General features: G+C 42.0%; 1 protein-coding gene across 1 annotated transcript in view; it reads left to right on the top strand.

Annotated features, from left to right (window-relative positions):
• The window catches only part of PCCA (propionyl-CoA carboxylase subunit alpha), a 476,911-nt gene that overhangs the window by 189,094 nt on the left and 270,160 nt on the right, over window positions 1–17,657 (top strand). The window contains exon 12 of the mRNA XM_059721102.1: window positions 7,712–7,862. Within this exon, the coding sequence (XP_059577085.1) occupies window positions 7,712–7,862 (151 nt within the window). The remainder of the gene's footprint in view (window positions 1–7,711; window positions 7,863–17,657) is intronic.

Raw genomic sequence — 17,657 nt, 5'->3', positions numbered from 1 at the left:
TTAAGTACACTGGATCTTAACAGACCAACTAATGAACAGGTTGTCGCAGAGCACTGAGGTGCCCTGCTCCAAAAGAGGGGAAACTGCTAGGGAAAGAGCCCTAGCAGTGAATAACGAGCCCAGCTATTGGTTCCCAGGGCAACTGGAGCTAGCAAGTGATCACACCTGCCAGCGGTCAGCTGACTGAAAGAGACAGGGCCTGGCTCCCTTCCTTATAAACCCTAGGGGCTGAGGCCAGAGCAGTTCCCTGCCAGTAGCCAAGGAGGAAGGAGCTCTCTCTCATGGAAGAGGGGAGCAGCCTGACTGAAGGAGCAGTGTCTGGCACGGCTGAGGGATGGAGTATTCCCTGGTAGGCTGGAATGTTGTTATGGCCGGGCGGCTTCTGTTTAAGTTATAGCTGAAGGGCTTGCGTTTTGTTTACTGTTTAATACCGGTGGCTTGGGTGAGGCTATTAGGGGTTGGAGGAGGCCTCATAGGGGACCCACAGCAGTGAGGGGACCTCAGCACCAGTGAGGGCGCAGCAGTCGGGGTGCACTGACACCAGCCCCAGAAAGGGGGCAGTTGAGAGGCCCCAGAGAGGGGCATTGATAAGCCCCAGAGAAGGGGGCGGCGCATTGTGGAGGAGCCCCAGAGAAGGGGGTGGCGCATTGTGGAGGAGCCCCAGAGAAGGGGGTGGCGCATTGTGGAGGAGCCCCAGAGAGAGGGGCGTGAATGAAGCCCCGGAGAGGGGGGCAGCATTATTGAGAAGCCCCGGAGAGGGGGGGCAGCGCTTTGAGAGGCCCGGAGAGGGGGCACTGAGTGAGACAGGACTGGGGAGAGCCCTAGTACCAGAGAGGGCGCAGATCGAAAGAGGCAGGGCCCAGAGAAGACAAGGGGGCCAGATCATAAACAAGGCCCAGACTGAACAACGTCTATTCCATCTGTGAAGCTTGGGGTGCGGTACAGGAGTGGTTGGAGCCACGCATAGCCCATAAAGCTAGGGTGCCCCTGAAGCACCCATTGCAGAGCAGGACCCACAAGGGGTCGGGAGTCCACAGGGTCAGATATTGCAACAGACCGTGTCCAAGAGGATGTAAGGCAGCCTCCCATATATTTATGCTCCATCAAAGATGTGGTGGGCAAGAAGTGAGGGTGCCCTTGGGCCAACTTGGCATGGGAAGGGGGCCTTGAGGAGATCACGACCCTCCTGCAGGACCCCACGCCGTGACACAGGTATTTTTGAAAGGATCAGTTACTGCACAATAAAATAAACAATGCTGTAAGTGAAGGGTACATAAATAAGCTACATAATAAAAGACCGATCAAATCCAAGAGTTAAAATTGTTCAGGTTTATGAAGTGTCCAGTACCTCTTGGCCACCACCTGTGGGCTGCCACCAAGGACAGAAGCAGTTCCTGTAGGGGGAGGTTCTAGCTCACCCATGTGGAGATGGTTCCATCAACAGAGTCCCTGCTGGGCTTCTGTCTCCATCTCCACAGCCCTTTGTTTAAGTTCCTGTAATGCACCTGTGATTGTAGTACTTGAGATTATTCTATTTTAATTGAACCATGTTTATTCCGTATCAAGAAAACTGATGATCAGGCCATTTTAATTTAAATTCATAATCTTGTATAAAATATATAATATGGATACTGATAGTATTTTAAACACAGCTGATTCATTTAATATACAGGTACATGTTGTTTTCATCTTTGTTGTAGGTTTCTACCATTGAGTTCAGAAGCTAAATGAAATCTTAAAGATTTATGCTTACTGTTCCTAAAAATATTTGATGATGTTATGTTAGCTAATTGGAGGCCAGATTCTACTGTCCTTGCTTGTGTGAAGTAGGACCTTGTATAATACGTGTCCAATATATCCTTAACACCACTGATTACACCCGGAGCTGAGGCATATCTGCATTTTGAAGCATTTATTCTAAAAGCAGTATACACTACTTTCCAGTGTTTGCTTCAGAAAATCTATATGGTTGACAAACTTGGATGGTATAAATTCAAACTGCTTTTAATTATTCATTGCTTATTACTGTTTGCCGAAATGCAGTTATGTTTAGTGTTTAATGTATAGTTGCTTATTAGTGCAGAAGAACATAGCCTGAACATTTAGGGCATATATAAATGCCCTAACATTTGGCATGCATTTGGAGAGATTGCAAGTTATCAGAGTTAAAATTTGATTTTTAGAAGGTTAATGCTGGTTATAGTTAGAAGTGGTACTTATAACTCGAGGGTGGGTTTTTTTATTTGGCACCGGGTAATAAATGGGCAGCCTTTTGCCTATGAACAACTTTTTTGTTCCAACAAAGGCGTGGCAGGAGAGTCAGGTGGGCGGACTGCCCTAGACAAGTGGGTGGGCCAACAATTGGACTGACCTTGAGATGGCTCCCTATCATACCAGGAAGCTGATTTTATAAATTTAAGTAAACTGTACTTGAAATTTGAAAAAAAGTGGGACTTCTGTAATTTTCATATTACATGGTATCATCCAATAGGAGGTGAAATCCAGTGTTGTGGGTGAATTTCCAATTATATTTTATTCTAAGTTGAGGAGTAAATATATATTAAAAAAATGGAAAAGTGTTATTTACTTTGAAAAAATATTCAGCCTGGGTGAACTGGGTCAAAGGTATTTTAGGAGTTTTCTTTCAAAATGGTACTAATAAGGAGAAGATGGGTAAAGTTGGCAAGCTAGTCAACTGACCATCTATTATTTGACCATAGTTAAATATTGTCAAATATTCCTTGAAGCCAAGAATACCCTTGTGTAGATGACCTACCTTTTTTATTGGATTATGGTGTCGTCTGGTAGCAAGTGCAGGGCTTCTTGTGTGCCTGGCTTGTGCAAATCAGAGTTACTTGCACACGTTCCATTTAGGAACATTTAAAAACTGATATTTGTCTTTTTTAGTTATTGTTATAGTTTTATAGCTGTATGTATTTTATTCCTGTTTAATTTCCATTTTTAACTGCTCGGGCTGACCCTGAGGTTCCAGGATAAAAGCCAAGGACAGGGTTGCCAACTGTCCATAAATGAATGGACAGTCTGTTAAAACCAACCAAACCAAACCAGAGTAAAAATGCCTGTCTGTAAAATCCATAAAATACTTGAATTGTCAGTAAAAGCTCTAAGCAGCTGGAGCTGATTGAAGCTGCATGGTGGGAAAGTAGCTGGATGCAGTGCTGAAGCACATACAGAGCACAGTAGCATCACCTGGTGTCCAAGTGGGAGTGCAGCACTGCAGGGAGCTCTTAGGGCTTCAGACCCCATCCCTCCCAACCATGTGCTGCTACTGCTGCATCTTGTTCACCGCCTATAACACTGCTGGTTTGTAGGTAGGCTTCTTTGGGGGGAGAGGGAGGGTCTGTGCTGGGACAGGGGGAGCAGGGCTTGCTGGGTAAGTAAGGCTGGGGGGTGGGCAGCATGGTTCAGAGTGCAGTTGAGGGTTTCAGGGTATGGGGGTAAGTATGGGCCCCTGGGTGAGGCAGTATGGTGTAAAATCATTGCTACAGTCAAACAGGTTGCAAACCCACGAATTTACTGCAAACTTTTTACTTGACAGCCACACTTTTTTAAAAAACTTTTTGACTATGATCACTATTAAACTGCTAAATTTGAACCGAGTGTTTCTAATAGGGGCCTAGCAGCAGGGTAGGCTCTGGCAAAAGAGTTCCATTTACATTATGTAAAACATATATCAGTATAAATATGTCTGTAAAAATTTGGTTGCCAGTAAAAAGCTTGCAGATTGTTAGTAAAAATGTTTTTCTTGGTTTGGCAACCCTAGCGAAAGAGAAGAAAACAAACTGTTTCATATTGAATATCATTCCTGTACCTAATGTTATTAGTTATGAGAATTCATTACATTTTTTTAATTGAATTTAATTGCTTCACAGTAATAGTTAACTAACTTGTTTTTTTTTATTTTAAATCTAACCTATTGACAAATAAATTCTCTCTTTACCATTCTAATAAATTGTTGCTTAATATAATTGACCATTATTTGGCAATATTTGTCTGGTCATTTCACCAGCATTTTTTTTTTTACTGGTCAAAAACCCATCCTTAAGTGGGAGGTAACATATTGCCCATGAAGACGTCTCTCAGGCTGTAGAAACAGTAGAAAAAGTCAGTTGTATTGTCTTTGATCAGGTTTACAGTAGCTTCAAGAAAGTCTTCTGACTGAAATGTCACGTCTGATCTTTTTTTTTCTCCTCTTGATGCTTTTATCGTGGGAAACCCTTTTATTTTGCAGCTTTTGCTGCCAGAGGAACTGTTTGGTTGGGAGTGTAACAGGTATACAAGGTAGGGAGGGAGTTGAAGTCAGGTTTAAAATGTTGTTTTCAGGTGGTGTGTAATTAGGTTGGGGAAGGGGTTGTTCAGGGAGCAATAGGGAAGGAAATGGTGAGTGGTTTAAGGGGAAGAGAATGTATATGAAAGGTAAAGAAGCAGAAAGGAGTAGGTAAACCTTAGTTAATTAGCCTAGTTGATTGCAGAGATAATATAGTCATTTTAGAGTATAAAGCTTAACCACATTGCAGAGATCAAGTTTAACAGTATGACACTTCTTTTCCATTCTTCAGCTACTGCAGGAGGTGAATAGAGACCCTACATATACATTAACAAATATAGGAAGAAATCACTGTAGTAGATTTCTTAGTAGTAGAAGGGTAGTAGCTGTCTTTTTGTCTGTATGAGAAATAATAATGCTTATTTTTTAAATAGAGACCAAGGCTATCATTCAGTATGGGAAATCAGCTAGTCTGTAATTGCTCAAAATGTGTTTGCATAACAGGTGATATAAACTGATGTTCCTTGATTAAATTACAGGCTTTTAACTTTTTCCTCTGCATTATTCTCTTACTGCAAGACTGTCCAACTGGCAGCATGTGCGCCACATGCAGCATTCAAAGGGTTAAGAGTTCCTGTTCAACTGCCACTTCTCCCATTGCTTTTTTGGTGGCAGTGGCTGGGATCTCCAGGCTCCACCTTTCTTGTTTGTCTTCTGGTTCCTGTCTCCGCTTGTGGTGCAGCTGTGGGGGCCCCAGGCTGCCTGTGTTGGGGGTGGGGAGCTAGGCTATGGGCTTCATGTGTGGTGGGGATCTGGGTTGTGCATGTGGTGGAGGGAGCTGGGCAACGCATGCAGGGAGGTTGAAGCTGGGCTGTGTGCACATGGAGAGAGATCTGGTCTGCATGTGGAGGGAGCTGGTGTAGGGGCTGGGTTGCCCATGTGGCAGGGGGGCAGCCCCCGGAGGATGTGTTCCCCAGGTCTGTGGCCTGTGCTGCATGTGGTCCCCAGCTGCCCAGAAGTTAGAAAGCCTTGCCTTACTGAATCAGAGTAACAAGCCCATCTTTTTACATTACAATGCCTATGTCAGATTTTTCTGCTTTTCCCATTCCTTTTGATCTTAGTGATCTCTTCAGATGTGTGAGATCAGAGACTGGCATGGAATCCATTGCCACCTTTCCTGAATCAGACTTCATTTTTTTCCCCTGAGTGTCTGCAGGCCAATTAGGGCTGTCCTATGCACCACTGCCATCTGTCTCCAGGCTGACTGAGGGAGCCTACAGAGTAAACTGAGAAGTGTGTACAGGGGCCCTCTGTCTGTGCAGTGTCAGCACTTCAAACTCTGTGCTGCTTAAGGGATCAGCATTTGAATGTCTATCTAGGGGCCTCCAAATACATTTTTCTACCAGGAAAACAAACCTGGGAGGATTCTTCCACATGTATAGGCAACCTAAGTTGCAATACAGATGCAGTAAGTACTTTTGCTTAGTGTAACTGTGTTTCTAATAGGGAACAGTTTGACATATATAGTTTTTTTTTTCATTATAAATCCATGTTCCAGGTTTAGAATCTCTTAGTAAAAAACTTTCTCTAACTGTGATAAAAGCCAAAAGTTTCCCTACCACTCAGTTAACTACCTGTATAGGTTAATCTAATTCTGAACATGTATCCTAGTGAGAAGGAACCATCAGTATGTATATTTTTCTTGAGTTTGTAATTTACTGGCCAATTGAAAGTCATGCATTTTTTCTTTGGGGGTGAGGAAGCTTGGTGATTGGGAGCAGTCACTGCAGTGGTTACTGAGGGAATAGCTGAGCTGCACACTGGGGCAGAGGAACACCACTGAATGGTAGCAGTACTGTGCGAAATGGACTGAATCACAATCAGAAAAACTCACAACTTAAAATTGCAACTACTGGGTAAACTTGTGATGGGAAATTTGGAGGTTTAATCTGCAAACTGTTAGTGTTTTTGATTATTGGGTTCAGTCTTATGAATGTCCTAGTTTTCTTTCATAAGAATCTTACCTGTGTAAGAAACCCAAATTAAAAGAAAAACAAACCACAGGTCAGAATATCTCATTCAGACCTTATGAACTTTCCTAGTTTATCATTACTTGCCTTATGGAGCACATTGCTCTATAACAGCCACATCATATTTTAAACAGATGCAGAAAACAAGGCAACCACAAGCTAAGGGTGGTGTATTTTTTCCTTGATCTAGACTCAACCAGGGGGCTGTGGCGCCCTGGGATGCCACCAGATCCTTTAAAGGGTTCCATGACGTTTGAGGAGATGATCAGAAAAGGTCAGGCTCAGGCGTGTCCCTGCTTGGCTGATCTTCCACCCCCACTGCCCAGCCCCTCTACAAGGAAGCAAGCACTGCAGTATATACATTAGTTTTTAAAACTGGGTGCCATTCAATTCACAAAAGTTATGGAGGGGCGCCTCATTCAAAAAAGGTGGAGAACAACTGATCTAGGCATTCATTTTTCCATAGTATGCTTGTTGTCTACAAACTTCAGCATTGCCCAGAATTTTTTTGATGATGGATTTTATTAATTAAATGTGCCTTTAAAATAATCATTAAATATTTTAGGTCACATTTTATGGATCTTAATGTTGTACAGATGTGCATTGTTTTCTTTTATATCTTTAAAACATATTTTAGAGCACAGTAGCAGCGATTACCAAGAGTACTGCATGCTGCACTTAAGCTTTATTTCTTAAAAGGAACCTAGGATGAAATAAGGTTAATCTAAGGTTAGAATAATGGAATCATAGGAAAGTAGGACTGGAGGGCACCACTGAAAGTCATCTAGTATGAACCCCTGCTGGAGGTAGGATTATCTCTGTTCAAACCATCCCATACAAATCCTTGTCTAACATATTACTAAAAGTACACAATCAACCCTGTTACACAACTACAAGGGATAGCACCCTAACCTGCCATAGGTAAAGCAGGGAGACATTGATGACTGGTGTTGTGTTGCTGCAAGGCTTGTTAAAGTGCGTCAGTGACATCTAAGGAAGAGGGCTCAGAGGAAAGTCCTCTGCTGCAGAGGAAAGTCCATACTAAGCTGATTACTGGGTAAAATTCCTTCTTAATCCCAAATGTGATGATCCATCTGACTCTGACCAGAGAGACAAGACCTAAGCAGGAATCTCCAGCTTTCAGGCTCAGCAGGAGCACTGGTACACCCCAGTGAAAACCCCCAACCTTGGCTGTAGCCAGCACCCAATGCTTCTGAAGTAGTTCTGGTGTACTCTTGTTTATTCACTGATACAGCTATTATATGGCAGAGTTGACTGGATTGTGCGATATCATCATCTTTTTAGCTTTATTTTATAGGTTGCTTAAGCAAAGGATAAAACTGTTCAATTATGTTTTTTAACTAAAGAAAGGTTACTCTTTTTGCACTTGCAGCACTTTTCTGGATCCTGAAACTCGAAGAGCAATGGGAGAACAAGCAGTAGCTCTTGCCAAAGCAGTAAAATATTCCTCTGCTGGAACAGTAGAATTCCTTGTGGATTGCAAGAAGAATTTTTACTTCTTGGAAATGAACACTAGACTTCAGGTAAGAAAAACAACTGTTCAGATTTAGAGGAGTGTTATTTGAAAAAACAAAATGTAAACCTCCCTCTAAAGTAATGGCCTGGTTCTGAAAAGACTTGTACACAGGAGTAACTTTACATGTTGGAGTATTCCCTGCTGAAGTTAATAGGTCTAAACACCTGAGTTAGCCTATGTACACAGTCTTTGCAGGAATGAGCTCTTTCACAGCACTCAGAAGTGAGCTTTCAATGCTTTGCTCTTCGTTACACTTGACCTAAAGACCTTGCAAGAGGTCACAGTTAAATGCCACTTCACAGTAAGTGACTAGTCACTGTGCTTTGATATTTTTCCCTTTTGGCCACCGAAATTTCCTCTTATTTTTCATGCTTTGGTGACAGTTTGTTAAATTGCACTAGTAAGGTGATTAAACTACACATGCATGTCAGAAATAGCAACACTGGCAATTTGAATACTGTTTCAAGTCACGGAGAAAAAAAGCTGGTCAACAACAAAGCATAACGTTGGATTGGAAATGATTGTTTAGTAGCTGAACTATCAAGATGTTATAGCATTGCATTTTAAAAAAAACTCAATCCAACCTTTCATTGGTCAGGCTTCCCCTCTAGCTGTGATAACACAACAGAATGGTAATCCAAGTTGGGTATCATTTTCAAAGATATGAAAAAACATAACTTGTCAAATCTCACAAATTATGTTGCTTCATATTTTTGTAAATGATCGAATTTTATCATGATATGATTTTTTCTCACAATCTTTGTATTAGTTAAAGTAATTTAACTAATAAAGTAGCTTTCCCTTCTTTCCCTTACGTCATATAATGATATCAAGGGGTCAGGGCTTTGCAGTTTATTTTCTGTATCTTAAAGGGACCAAAATGTGAAGTGACAGATATAATAGCCATTAATTCATTTTCGGCTGCTTTTTACTTAGGGCCAAGTTCTGACCGCTGCTTGTGCAGGTCTGCAGTGATGGTGAAAGGAACTCCCCATCCTTCCATTTTTGACCTTCATAAAGGCTGGGGAGACATGTAGTTTATATGCTCAATTATCTGCTCCCTTAGGGGGAAGATAAGTGCAGAGAAGCTTGGATCACAACCCCTTTTCCCTCCCTTCAGTGGGTGACTTCATCCAATACAGTTGCTTCCCTTATTCCTGTATCCAAGTATGGGGTAAGCTCTGTTAGGGTTTTACCTTTCCAGTGTCTGTACTATAGGCTTTGAATTCCAGTCACAGTTTCTCCTATATCTGATTTAGTAAAAAAATTATAAAAATTAACAGCTAAACCATTTAACATGTGTGTGTTAAAATGTTAGTAAAATTCCTGTTGCCTCAGTACACAGTCTTTACATTTATACCCAGTTTCTGCAGTCTCATAATTTTTCAGACATTTCAAGTAAAGCTTCTGACAGGTTGCTATAATTTTGTTTATGTCCTAAGAAAATTTATAAAATGATCCATACTTTATCTGATTCCAGCAGTTGGCCACATGCCTAAATTCCCTCCTTTGCTACACTAGTGGATCCCAAATAAGTGTTTGGGTAAATGTGATCAGCCCAACACCTCTGGGATCAATTCTCCCCTAATTTTTTTTAAACATTGTCTCTTTCTGTAGTTTTCAGTAATATGCAATGGTAAAACCTGTCCAGTTCCTCATCATCAAAGTTATTCAGTTGTAGAACAAGCCACATGTGCAGTAAGAAAACTTATACAATGGAAGAAATACCATCTTTAGAAATGTCAAATACTTCTCATCAAATATTGTTTAAGCAGTTTGAGAGGTCCTCTCTAATAGTAGCCTCACTCCTTCCAACTCTTAGGAAATTTACTAACCTTAAATTATAATACTTATGTACATTCTTTAATTCCTCTATCCATCTTCACTGTGTATTGCCTCTAATTAGCATTTCAGTTTGAAGCTGGAGAGTAGTAATTTTCTTGCTTTTTCTCTAAGCTTTCCCAATTGCTCTGTCACTTTTCCTAACTCTCAAACTTTAGTTTCTGTTCCACTAACAGATATGTAACTAGCATCTAGTTTTTACTCCCTTCTATTAAGATCCAAACATAGACACTCTAATGAAGCTTCTCCAGATTTAACTTTAGATTCAGGAGAGCCTCCAGATGTCTCTATATGTGTATTCACTCTAACTGATATATGCTTCAGGATCCTGCCCCTTTATCTTGGATGTACTGGTGAAGGCTTGCAAGTGGCTCTGCTCTCTTTGTGAACTTGTGTAGAGTTTCATGTGGTTGCAGGTTACCAATAGGAAGTGCTCTTGGGGACTGGGCACACATCCGACGCATCTTTTTGCCTTTTAGAATCATCCAAATGCATCCTTACTAAAAGGATGTGCTGTTTCCTCTTCATTTCATATAGTAATTGTGAACTTGGGAATCATATCAGAACACATTTACCTCAGAATCAGTCCTAGCCTTCAGTAAACTTTGCACAAGCTAACAATATTGTGCCTGATCCTGATGCCATTCTGACCACCTCTGTTCCCCATTCATCCTGTTTTTTCATGCTGAGAAACTTGAAGTTTGCTGAATGGAATTTACCCCAGTCATGTTGTTTGCTGCTTGTAATTTTTTTTGTTGCCTTTCGGATCTTCAGGAAGATTTCCTTTTACCTTGCAAATCATAAACAAGCAGAAAAAGTTAAAGGATGCTCACTTCTGTGCCAACTGCTGCAAATACAGTATGAAGTTAGAAAGCCAAATGCAGGTGAATTAAGTCTATGATTTCTATTATATTGTACAAGATTTGGTTGTTATAGATATTTTACTCGTCCTTCTTCAAAGATTCAGGGAAAGTGATTTATTCTATGCTCTCAGTAAAGTTTTCTTTCCATCTAACTTTTCTGCCATCTTTCATAAGGCTGCTTAGTAGCAGAACACTTTGAAAGGAACTGAGATCAGCTAATCGCGTTACCAAATAAGTAATTTTTGCTACCAGTCAGAAAAAACGTACAGGCTTAGATGCTTGCCATACCGTCTGAGAGAGCTTCCGGTGTGTTTTCATTTAATGCGCATTTGGAATAGTTTTCAGGCAGTTACCACTGTTAGAATTGTTGAGGCAGACCAGATGTCACATATTTGATCCTTTATAGCCACTTGAAGAGTGAGTTGGTTTGTGTTGCTTAGTTGTCATCGCCTTAATAAAAGGTAGTCATAAACAAAAGTAGCTTAGAACCTACTTTGAAATAAATGAAAAGCAAAATCTCACAGATCAATAACCTTCCTAGCTTGAGAGCTGTATCAAAACCCGCTTATCCTGGCAGCGTATTCATAATGATTGCTTTCTTGCTTTACGAACATTTCAGCTGGTATGTTTCTTTTTGGCTTTAGATACAGAGATAGTAAAGTTTGCAAATAAAGAATGTAATATAAAGGTGTGCAGTATGAGTGAGATTCTTTTAAATGCCAATCAGTTGAGGAGGGCAAATGTAGGTATCAAAATGCTTTAGAAGTAATCGGTCATAGTATTTCAGATTTAGAAGCATAACTTTGATTTATCAAAACTATATTATGGGACTATCCATTGTATAATGAGCAGGGATCCTGATTTTCTCTGTTTAAAAAAAAATAAATCCCTGATTTTTTTATTTTTTTTATTTTTTTGGATTTAAAAAAGTATCCTGAAATCCACATTTTTCTGTGATTTAAAATGAAACACCATATATATATATATGGCTGGCATTTCATTTTAATCACGGAAGAATGTGGATTTTGAGTTACTTTTTTTAAATCCAAAACTTGGGAATTTTTTTTATCAGAGAAAACCAGGAGCCCTGATAATGAGTTATTTCAAACACATTTGTATGTTTAATTGGGGAATTTAGTACAAGCTGCATGGAGTCTACCAAATTTGTTTGTTGTCTGAATTAATTTGTATAAACTGGACTCAGAATATATTTCATAGCTCATGAAAAGTGCTTGTCATGATCTCTTGCAACAGTTCTCATTAATATTTTTATAACATCCACTTTTAATTTTCTCTTTAGGAAAAAAGAGATTATAGATCATTAGTGTAGCAGGTTTTTAAAAAGCTCATTTGCTGGAAGAAAATTACATGCCTGTGCGTGTTTGTATTAGGGTGTCCACATTTATTATAACATGCTCCTTAACCACTATATGTGTCAGCACATGTTTTCAAATTTAAAAGAGAATGTAATGTGCAAACCCTGGGATTATTGTGCACTAAGCGTCTGTAACATGCTTAAAACATTGACCAGCAGCAAAATTCTTGTTCATCCTCTTTAAAGACTCCTTACTAGTATGAACAACTTCTGAAAAATGTTACGTTGTAGAAATATGGTAAGGCGTGCTACTAGCAACAATAAATGCAAAACATAATGGCTGCAATTTTCAGGGTGGATTTGATTTAAATCGGATAGATTTAATCATGATTTAAATCACTGGTCAGGAAGCCTTGATTTAATCATTGTTTTCTACAGAAAGTGCATTCTTGTTGTCAGATATCCTTTATTCATTTAATATCTTGAAACTGTGCACTTTTTAAAGAAAGGTAAGGGCTTGACTGTGTGTACACAAACTTGCAGAGGGACAATACTGCTGATGGGTGGGTAATCAGGTCTTTTATCTCTCATCTCCATATACAGCTGTTAAGAAGGATGTTATCTCTGGAGATGACAAACTCTCCCTATGCCTGAAGAAGGGCATTTGTGCCTGAAAGCTTGCAAAGAACAATTTTTCCAGATATTTACTTGGTCTAATAAAAGATATCACATCTACCCAAAGAACCTTGTCTGCCTATAATCTCTGGAGACACAAATCCACAGTTTGAGAACTGAAACTAAGTATCACAGAGATGCTTAATGGGCTCTTTTTAGACTGAGCACTGAGTCCCTTTGGGTAGAATGGTTTTCTTTAATCTTTACTGATTTATAGAGGAGCCTCTGGGAACCCCATAAGATTGGGCCCCTAATATAGTCCATGGCCAGTTGTGACCTATTTATAAAACTTTTTTAAAAAGGTTACATGAATATATTTTCTCAAAGTTATAAATCCATGATGATATCTTTGAACTTTAACATATCTTTAATTAAAACTATCTTTGTATTAAAAAAGCCTTGCTAAAATCAAGGTATACCACATCCACTGGTCTACCTGCATCCACAGAGCTAGTCATGCCATCATAGAAGGCAATCGGGGTGGTCAGGCATGACTTGCCCTTGGTGAATCCATGCTGACTGTTTTTAATCATCATCATCTCCTCCAAGTGTTTTGAAATGGATTACTTGAGAATGTACTCTATGATTTTTCCAGGGACTGAGGTGAGGCTTACTAGTTTTGTAGTTCCCTGGATCCACTTTTTTCCCTTTCTTAAATATGGGCACTATGTTTGCCCTCTTCTAATCACCTGGGACCTATCCTGATTGCCATGAGTTTTCAAAGATGATGGCCAGTGACTGCAATCTCATCAGCCATCTCCCTCAACCCTTGGTTGCATCCCATCTGGGCCCATGGACTTGTATATGTCCAGCTTTTCTAAATAGTCCTTAACCTGCTTTTTTTTGCCACTGTTGGCTGCTCACCTCCTCCCCAAACTGTGCTGTTAGGTGCACTAGTCTGGGAGGTGACCTTGCCCGTGAAGACTGAGTTGAAAAAGGCATTGAGCACTTTAGCCTTTTCTGCATCCTCTGTTACAAGGTTTCCTCCTCCATTCAGTAAGGACCTACACTTTTCTTGATCCTTTTCTTGCTACCGACATACTTGTAGAAACCCTTCTCATTTACCCTTCATGTCCCTTGATAGCTACAACTCCAATTGCAGTTTGGCCTTCCTGTCTTCATCCCTGTGTGCCCAAGCAAGGCTTTTATACTCCTCCCTAGTTATTTGTCCAAGTTTCCACTTCTTATAAGCTTCCTTTTTGTGATTCAGTTTACTGAAGAGTCTCCTGATAAGCCAAGCTGGTCTTCTGCCACACTTGCTAGTTTTCTGCACATTGGCATGGTTTGTTCCTGCACTCTCAGTAAGGCTTCTTTAAAGTACAGCCAGCTGTCCTGGACTCCTCTCCCCATCAGACTGTCTTCCCCGGGGATACTTCCAATGAGTTTCCTGAGCGAGTTGAAGTCTGCTTTTCTGAAGTCCAGGGTCCTTACTCTGCTGCTCTCCATCCTTCTTTTCCTCAAGATCCTGAACTCAGTCTTGTGATCACTGCTGTCCAAGTTGCCATCTACTAGTACATACCCACCAATTCATCCCTGCTTGTGAGCAGCAGGTCAAGAAGAGCATGGCCCCTAGTTGGCTGCTCCAGCACTTGCACCAGGAATTTGTCCCCAACGCTGTCCAAAAACTTCCTGGATTGCCTGCACACTGCTGTATTGTCCTCCCAGCAAATGTCAGGGCGATTGAATTCCCCCATGAGAACCGGGGCTTGTGATCAGGAAAGTTTGCTAGCTGTTTGAAGAAAGCCTCATCTACCACTTCTTCCTGGTTTGCTAGTCTATAGCAGACACCCACTATAACATCACCCTTGTTGCACTCACCTCTAACCTTAACTCAGAGACTTTCAGCAGGCCTATCTCCAGTATCATACTGGAGCTCTGAGCAATCATATGACTATTTTACATAAAGTGCATCTCTTCCTCCTCTTCTTCCCTGCCTGTCCTTCCTGAACAGTTTGTTACCTATCCATGATAGTGGTCCAGTCATGCGAGCTATCCCACCAAGTCTCTGTTATTCTAATCATGTCATAGTTCTGTGACTGTACAAGGACTTGCAAATCTTCTTGCTTGTTTCCCAGGCTCTGTGCATTCATGTATAGGGACCTAAGGTAGCTAGTTGCTTGCCCTGACTTTTCCGGAGGTATGAGAATACTTCCCCTGTTGCCTCCCTCCTGCTTGCTCTTCCTCTGCGTCTCTCGCTTCCCCACTTACCTCAGGGCTTTGGTCTCCATACCCTGACAAACCTAGTTTAAAGTCCTCCTCATTAGGTTAGTGAGCCTGTCTGCAAAGATACTTTTCCCTCTCTTCATCAGGTGGATCCCATCTCTTACCAGTAATCTGTCTCCTTGGAACAACATCCCATGGTTGAAGAAGCCAAACCCTGCTGATGCCACCACCTGTGCGGCCAGGTATTGATCTTCAAGATGCACCCATTCCTGTTCAGGCCCTTTCCCTTGACTTGAGGGATCAAAGAGAACATGACCTGAGCCCCAGACCCTTTTACCCTTGTACCCAGAGCCCTGTAGTATCATCTGTGTGCACATGGATGAGCAGTGTGGGGTAGTAGTCAGATAGTCAGATGAGTCTCAGTAATTCCTCCATGACATCTTGGATCTGGGCTCCAGGCATGCAGCAGACTTCCCAAGACAACAGGTTAGGTTGGCAAATGGTTCCCTCTGTCCCATGCAGAAGGGAGTCTCCAACCACCACCACCCGTTATTTCATCTTGGTTGTGGTTGTCATGATCCTTCCCATTTTGGTGAGGTCTGGCCTGTCCTCCTTCACCAATGGAATGTACTCTTCCCTCTCTGTTGCTAGGGCTGCATATCTGTTCTCCAGGCAAACTTGTACAGGTGGAGGTGAAGATTTCTGCTTGCTGCCAGTGGTTACAAGCTTCAAACTTCCACCCTCCTAGGAATCCATGTCCTCTCTCTTCTCTAGCGTTGCCTCTGGCAGTTCTTTCTCCACAGTCTTGAAGGTTTCCTCCAGTATTGAATTGATGAATTCCTTGTGGCGGAGGATGCTTCGGAGTCTCACCATCTCCTCCTGTAGATCTCTTGCCTGTTCCCTGAGAGACACCACCAGGAGGCGCTGCTCACACTGTAGGCACCCCCTAACCTGGAAGGAAGCTGCAAGCCCCCACTGCCAAACCTGGACATGGGTAGAAGCATCGATGGTGAGAGGTCCTGCCTGGACAGAAACCTCACAGGTGCAAGCAGAGGAAGTAGCAGTGGCTCTGGCATTGCAATGTCCTCCAGCCATTTTCCTGGGTCTCTTAATCTGCCTTGTCTCACTTCCTGTCCTTCTTCCAAGTACACCTTCTGTAATGAACTAGTCTGGAAGCTGGCCTGTTCACTGCTCATTGGCCCCAAAATGATCCTTTTTTTCCTGTTTCCCCACACCATGCTGAAAGACTCCCCCTCAAAAGGTTGGGGGGAAGCAAAATAACTTGTGAACTTGAAAACCAATAACTTGAAACCTGTGAACTGCCTGCAAACTGATTACCCTGTTTGCTGGCTCCCTGGTCACTCAGGGAGTCTCCTTTTATACCCTGCTGGTCCTGGACTGGCTCCACCCCCTCTTTAGGGCTTCTGTCAGGCCCAGGCAACAATCACTAGGCAATTACTAAGCCAGCAATACTCCAAGCTTCTCAGAGCACACACCCCAAGCACACACAGCCCACTAAACAAACACTCAGGAACTCCAAGGCACAGGCAACTTTGGATCACTTACCTTCCCTGGGCAGGATCTGGTGCTTGCCTTTTTTTTCCCCTTTCCTCCTCTTGCTCCCAGCAAACTGCCTGTAAACTGCTTACCCTATTTGCAGCCCCTCTTTGCTGGTTCCTTGCTACATTATATTTTTGATTTATAAAACAAGAGGAACCCATCTGAAGACTTCAGCTGTTCTAAATTGCCATAGCTTAATTGAAATCATTTATATTAGGAGAAGATCACCGATTCACAGTTTAGGCTGGAAGGGACCTTGTGAGATCATCGGGTCCAGGCTCCCCCTGCTTTGGGTGGGAAAGACTACTGGGGTTAAATAACCCCAGCAAGGTGTGTGTGCAGTCTCCTTTTGAAGATCTCCATGATAGGTGCTTGCACCACCCCTGCTGGGAGTCTATTCCAGAGTCTGGTCACATGAACCATGAAGACATTTTTCCATATATCCAGTTTGAAACCTTCTTTTAGGAGTTTATGACCACTGCACGTGGTTTTCCCCTGGGGTGCTTTGGTGAATAGTTGTTCGCCTAGCCCTTGATATTCTCCCCTGATATATTTATAAGCTGCCACCAAATCCCCTGAAGTCTTCTCCTTTCCAGGCTTGATAGCCCTTTTCTCATATGGCTTGCTCTTCAGGCCTCTAATCATACGAGTGGCTCTTCTCTGGACTCTCTCAACCTTCTCCACAGCCTTCTTGAAGTGTGGCATCCAGAACTGGACACAGTACTCTAGCTTCAGCCTCACCAATGACTAGTAGAGCAGGAGAATAACTTCTTTAGTTTTGCTTGAGCTGCATTGGTTGATACATGCCAGCGTATTGTTTGCTCAGCTAACCGTATATCACACTGGTGGCTCATATTCATTTTGTGGTCAATAATGACCCCCACGTCCTTTTTGGGTGTGCTGCTAGCTAATGTAGCACCATTGAGCTTGTAAGTTTGTTGCAGATTTTTTTCCTCCTCTGATGGAGCACTTTACATTTCTCATTGTTGAACAGCATCTGGTTCTGGTCCACCCATCTAACTAATTTGTCTAGGTCTGCCTGGATTGTCAGCCTACCCCGATGCATGGCCATACTTCCCCACAGCTTGGTGTCATCGGTGAACTTTGCCAGTGTGCTTTTCACCTCTACATCCAGATTATTGATGAAGATGTGGAAAAGCACTGGTCCAAGTACTGAACCGTGGGGAACCCCACTGGCTACCTTCCGCCAGGTTGACACAGATCTGGCTGTTAGTACTCTCTGGGTCTGACCCTGCATCCAATTTCCCACCCGTTTAACTGTGGAATTGTTGAGCCCATAGTCCTCTACTTTTACCTTGAGCCTTTTGGGAAACCAAGTAAAAGACCTTCCTAAAGTCCAAATAAATGACATTAACCTCATCTC

This window comes from Alligator mississippiensis, chromosome 1, assembly GCF_030867095.1.
Source record: "Alligator mississippiensis isolate rAllMis1 chromosome 1, rAllMis1, whole genome shotgun sequence".
Taxonomy (NCBI): domain Eukaryota; kingdom Metazoa; phylum Chordata; order Crocodylia; family Alligatoridae; genus Alligator; species Alligator mississippiensis.
This window is presented reverse-complemented; position numbering and strand designations above follow the sequence as displayed.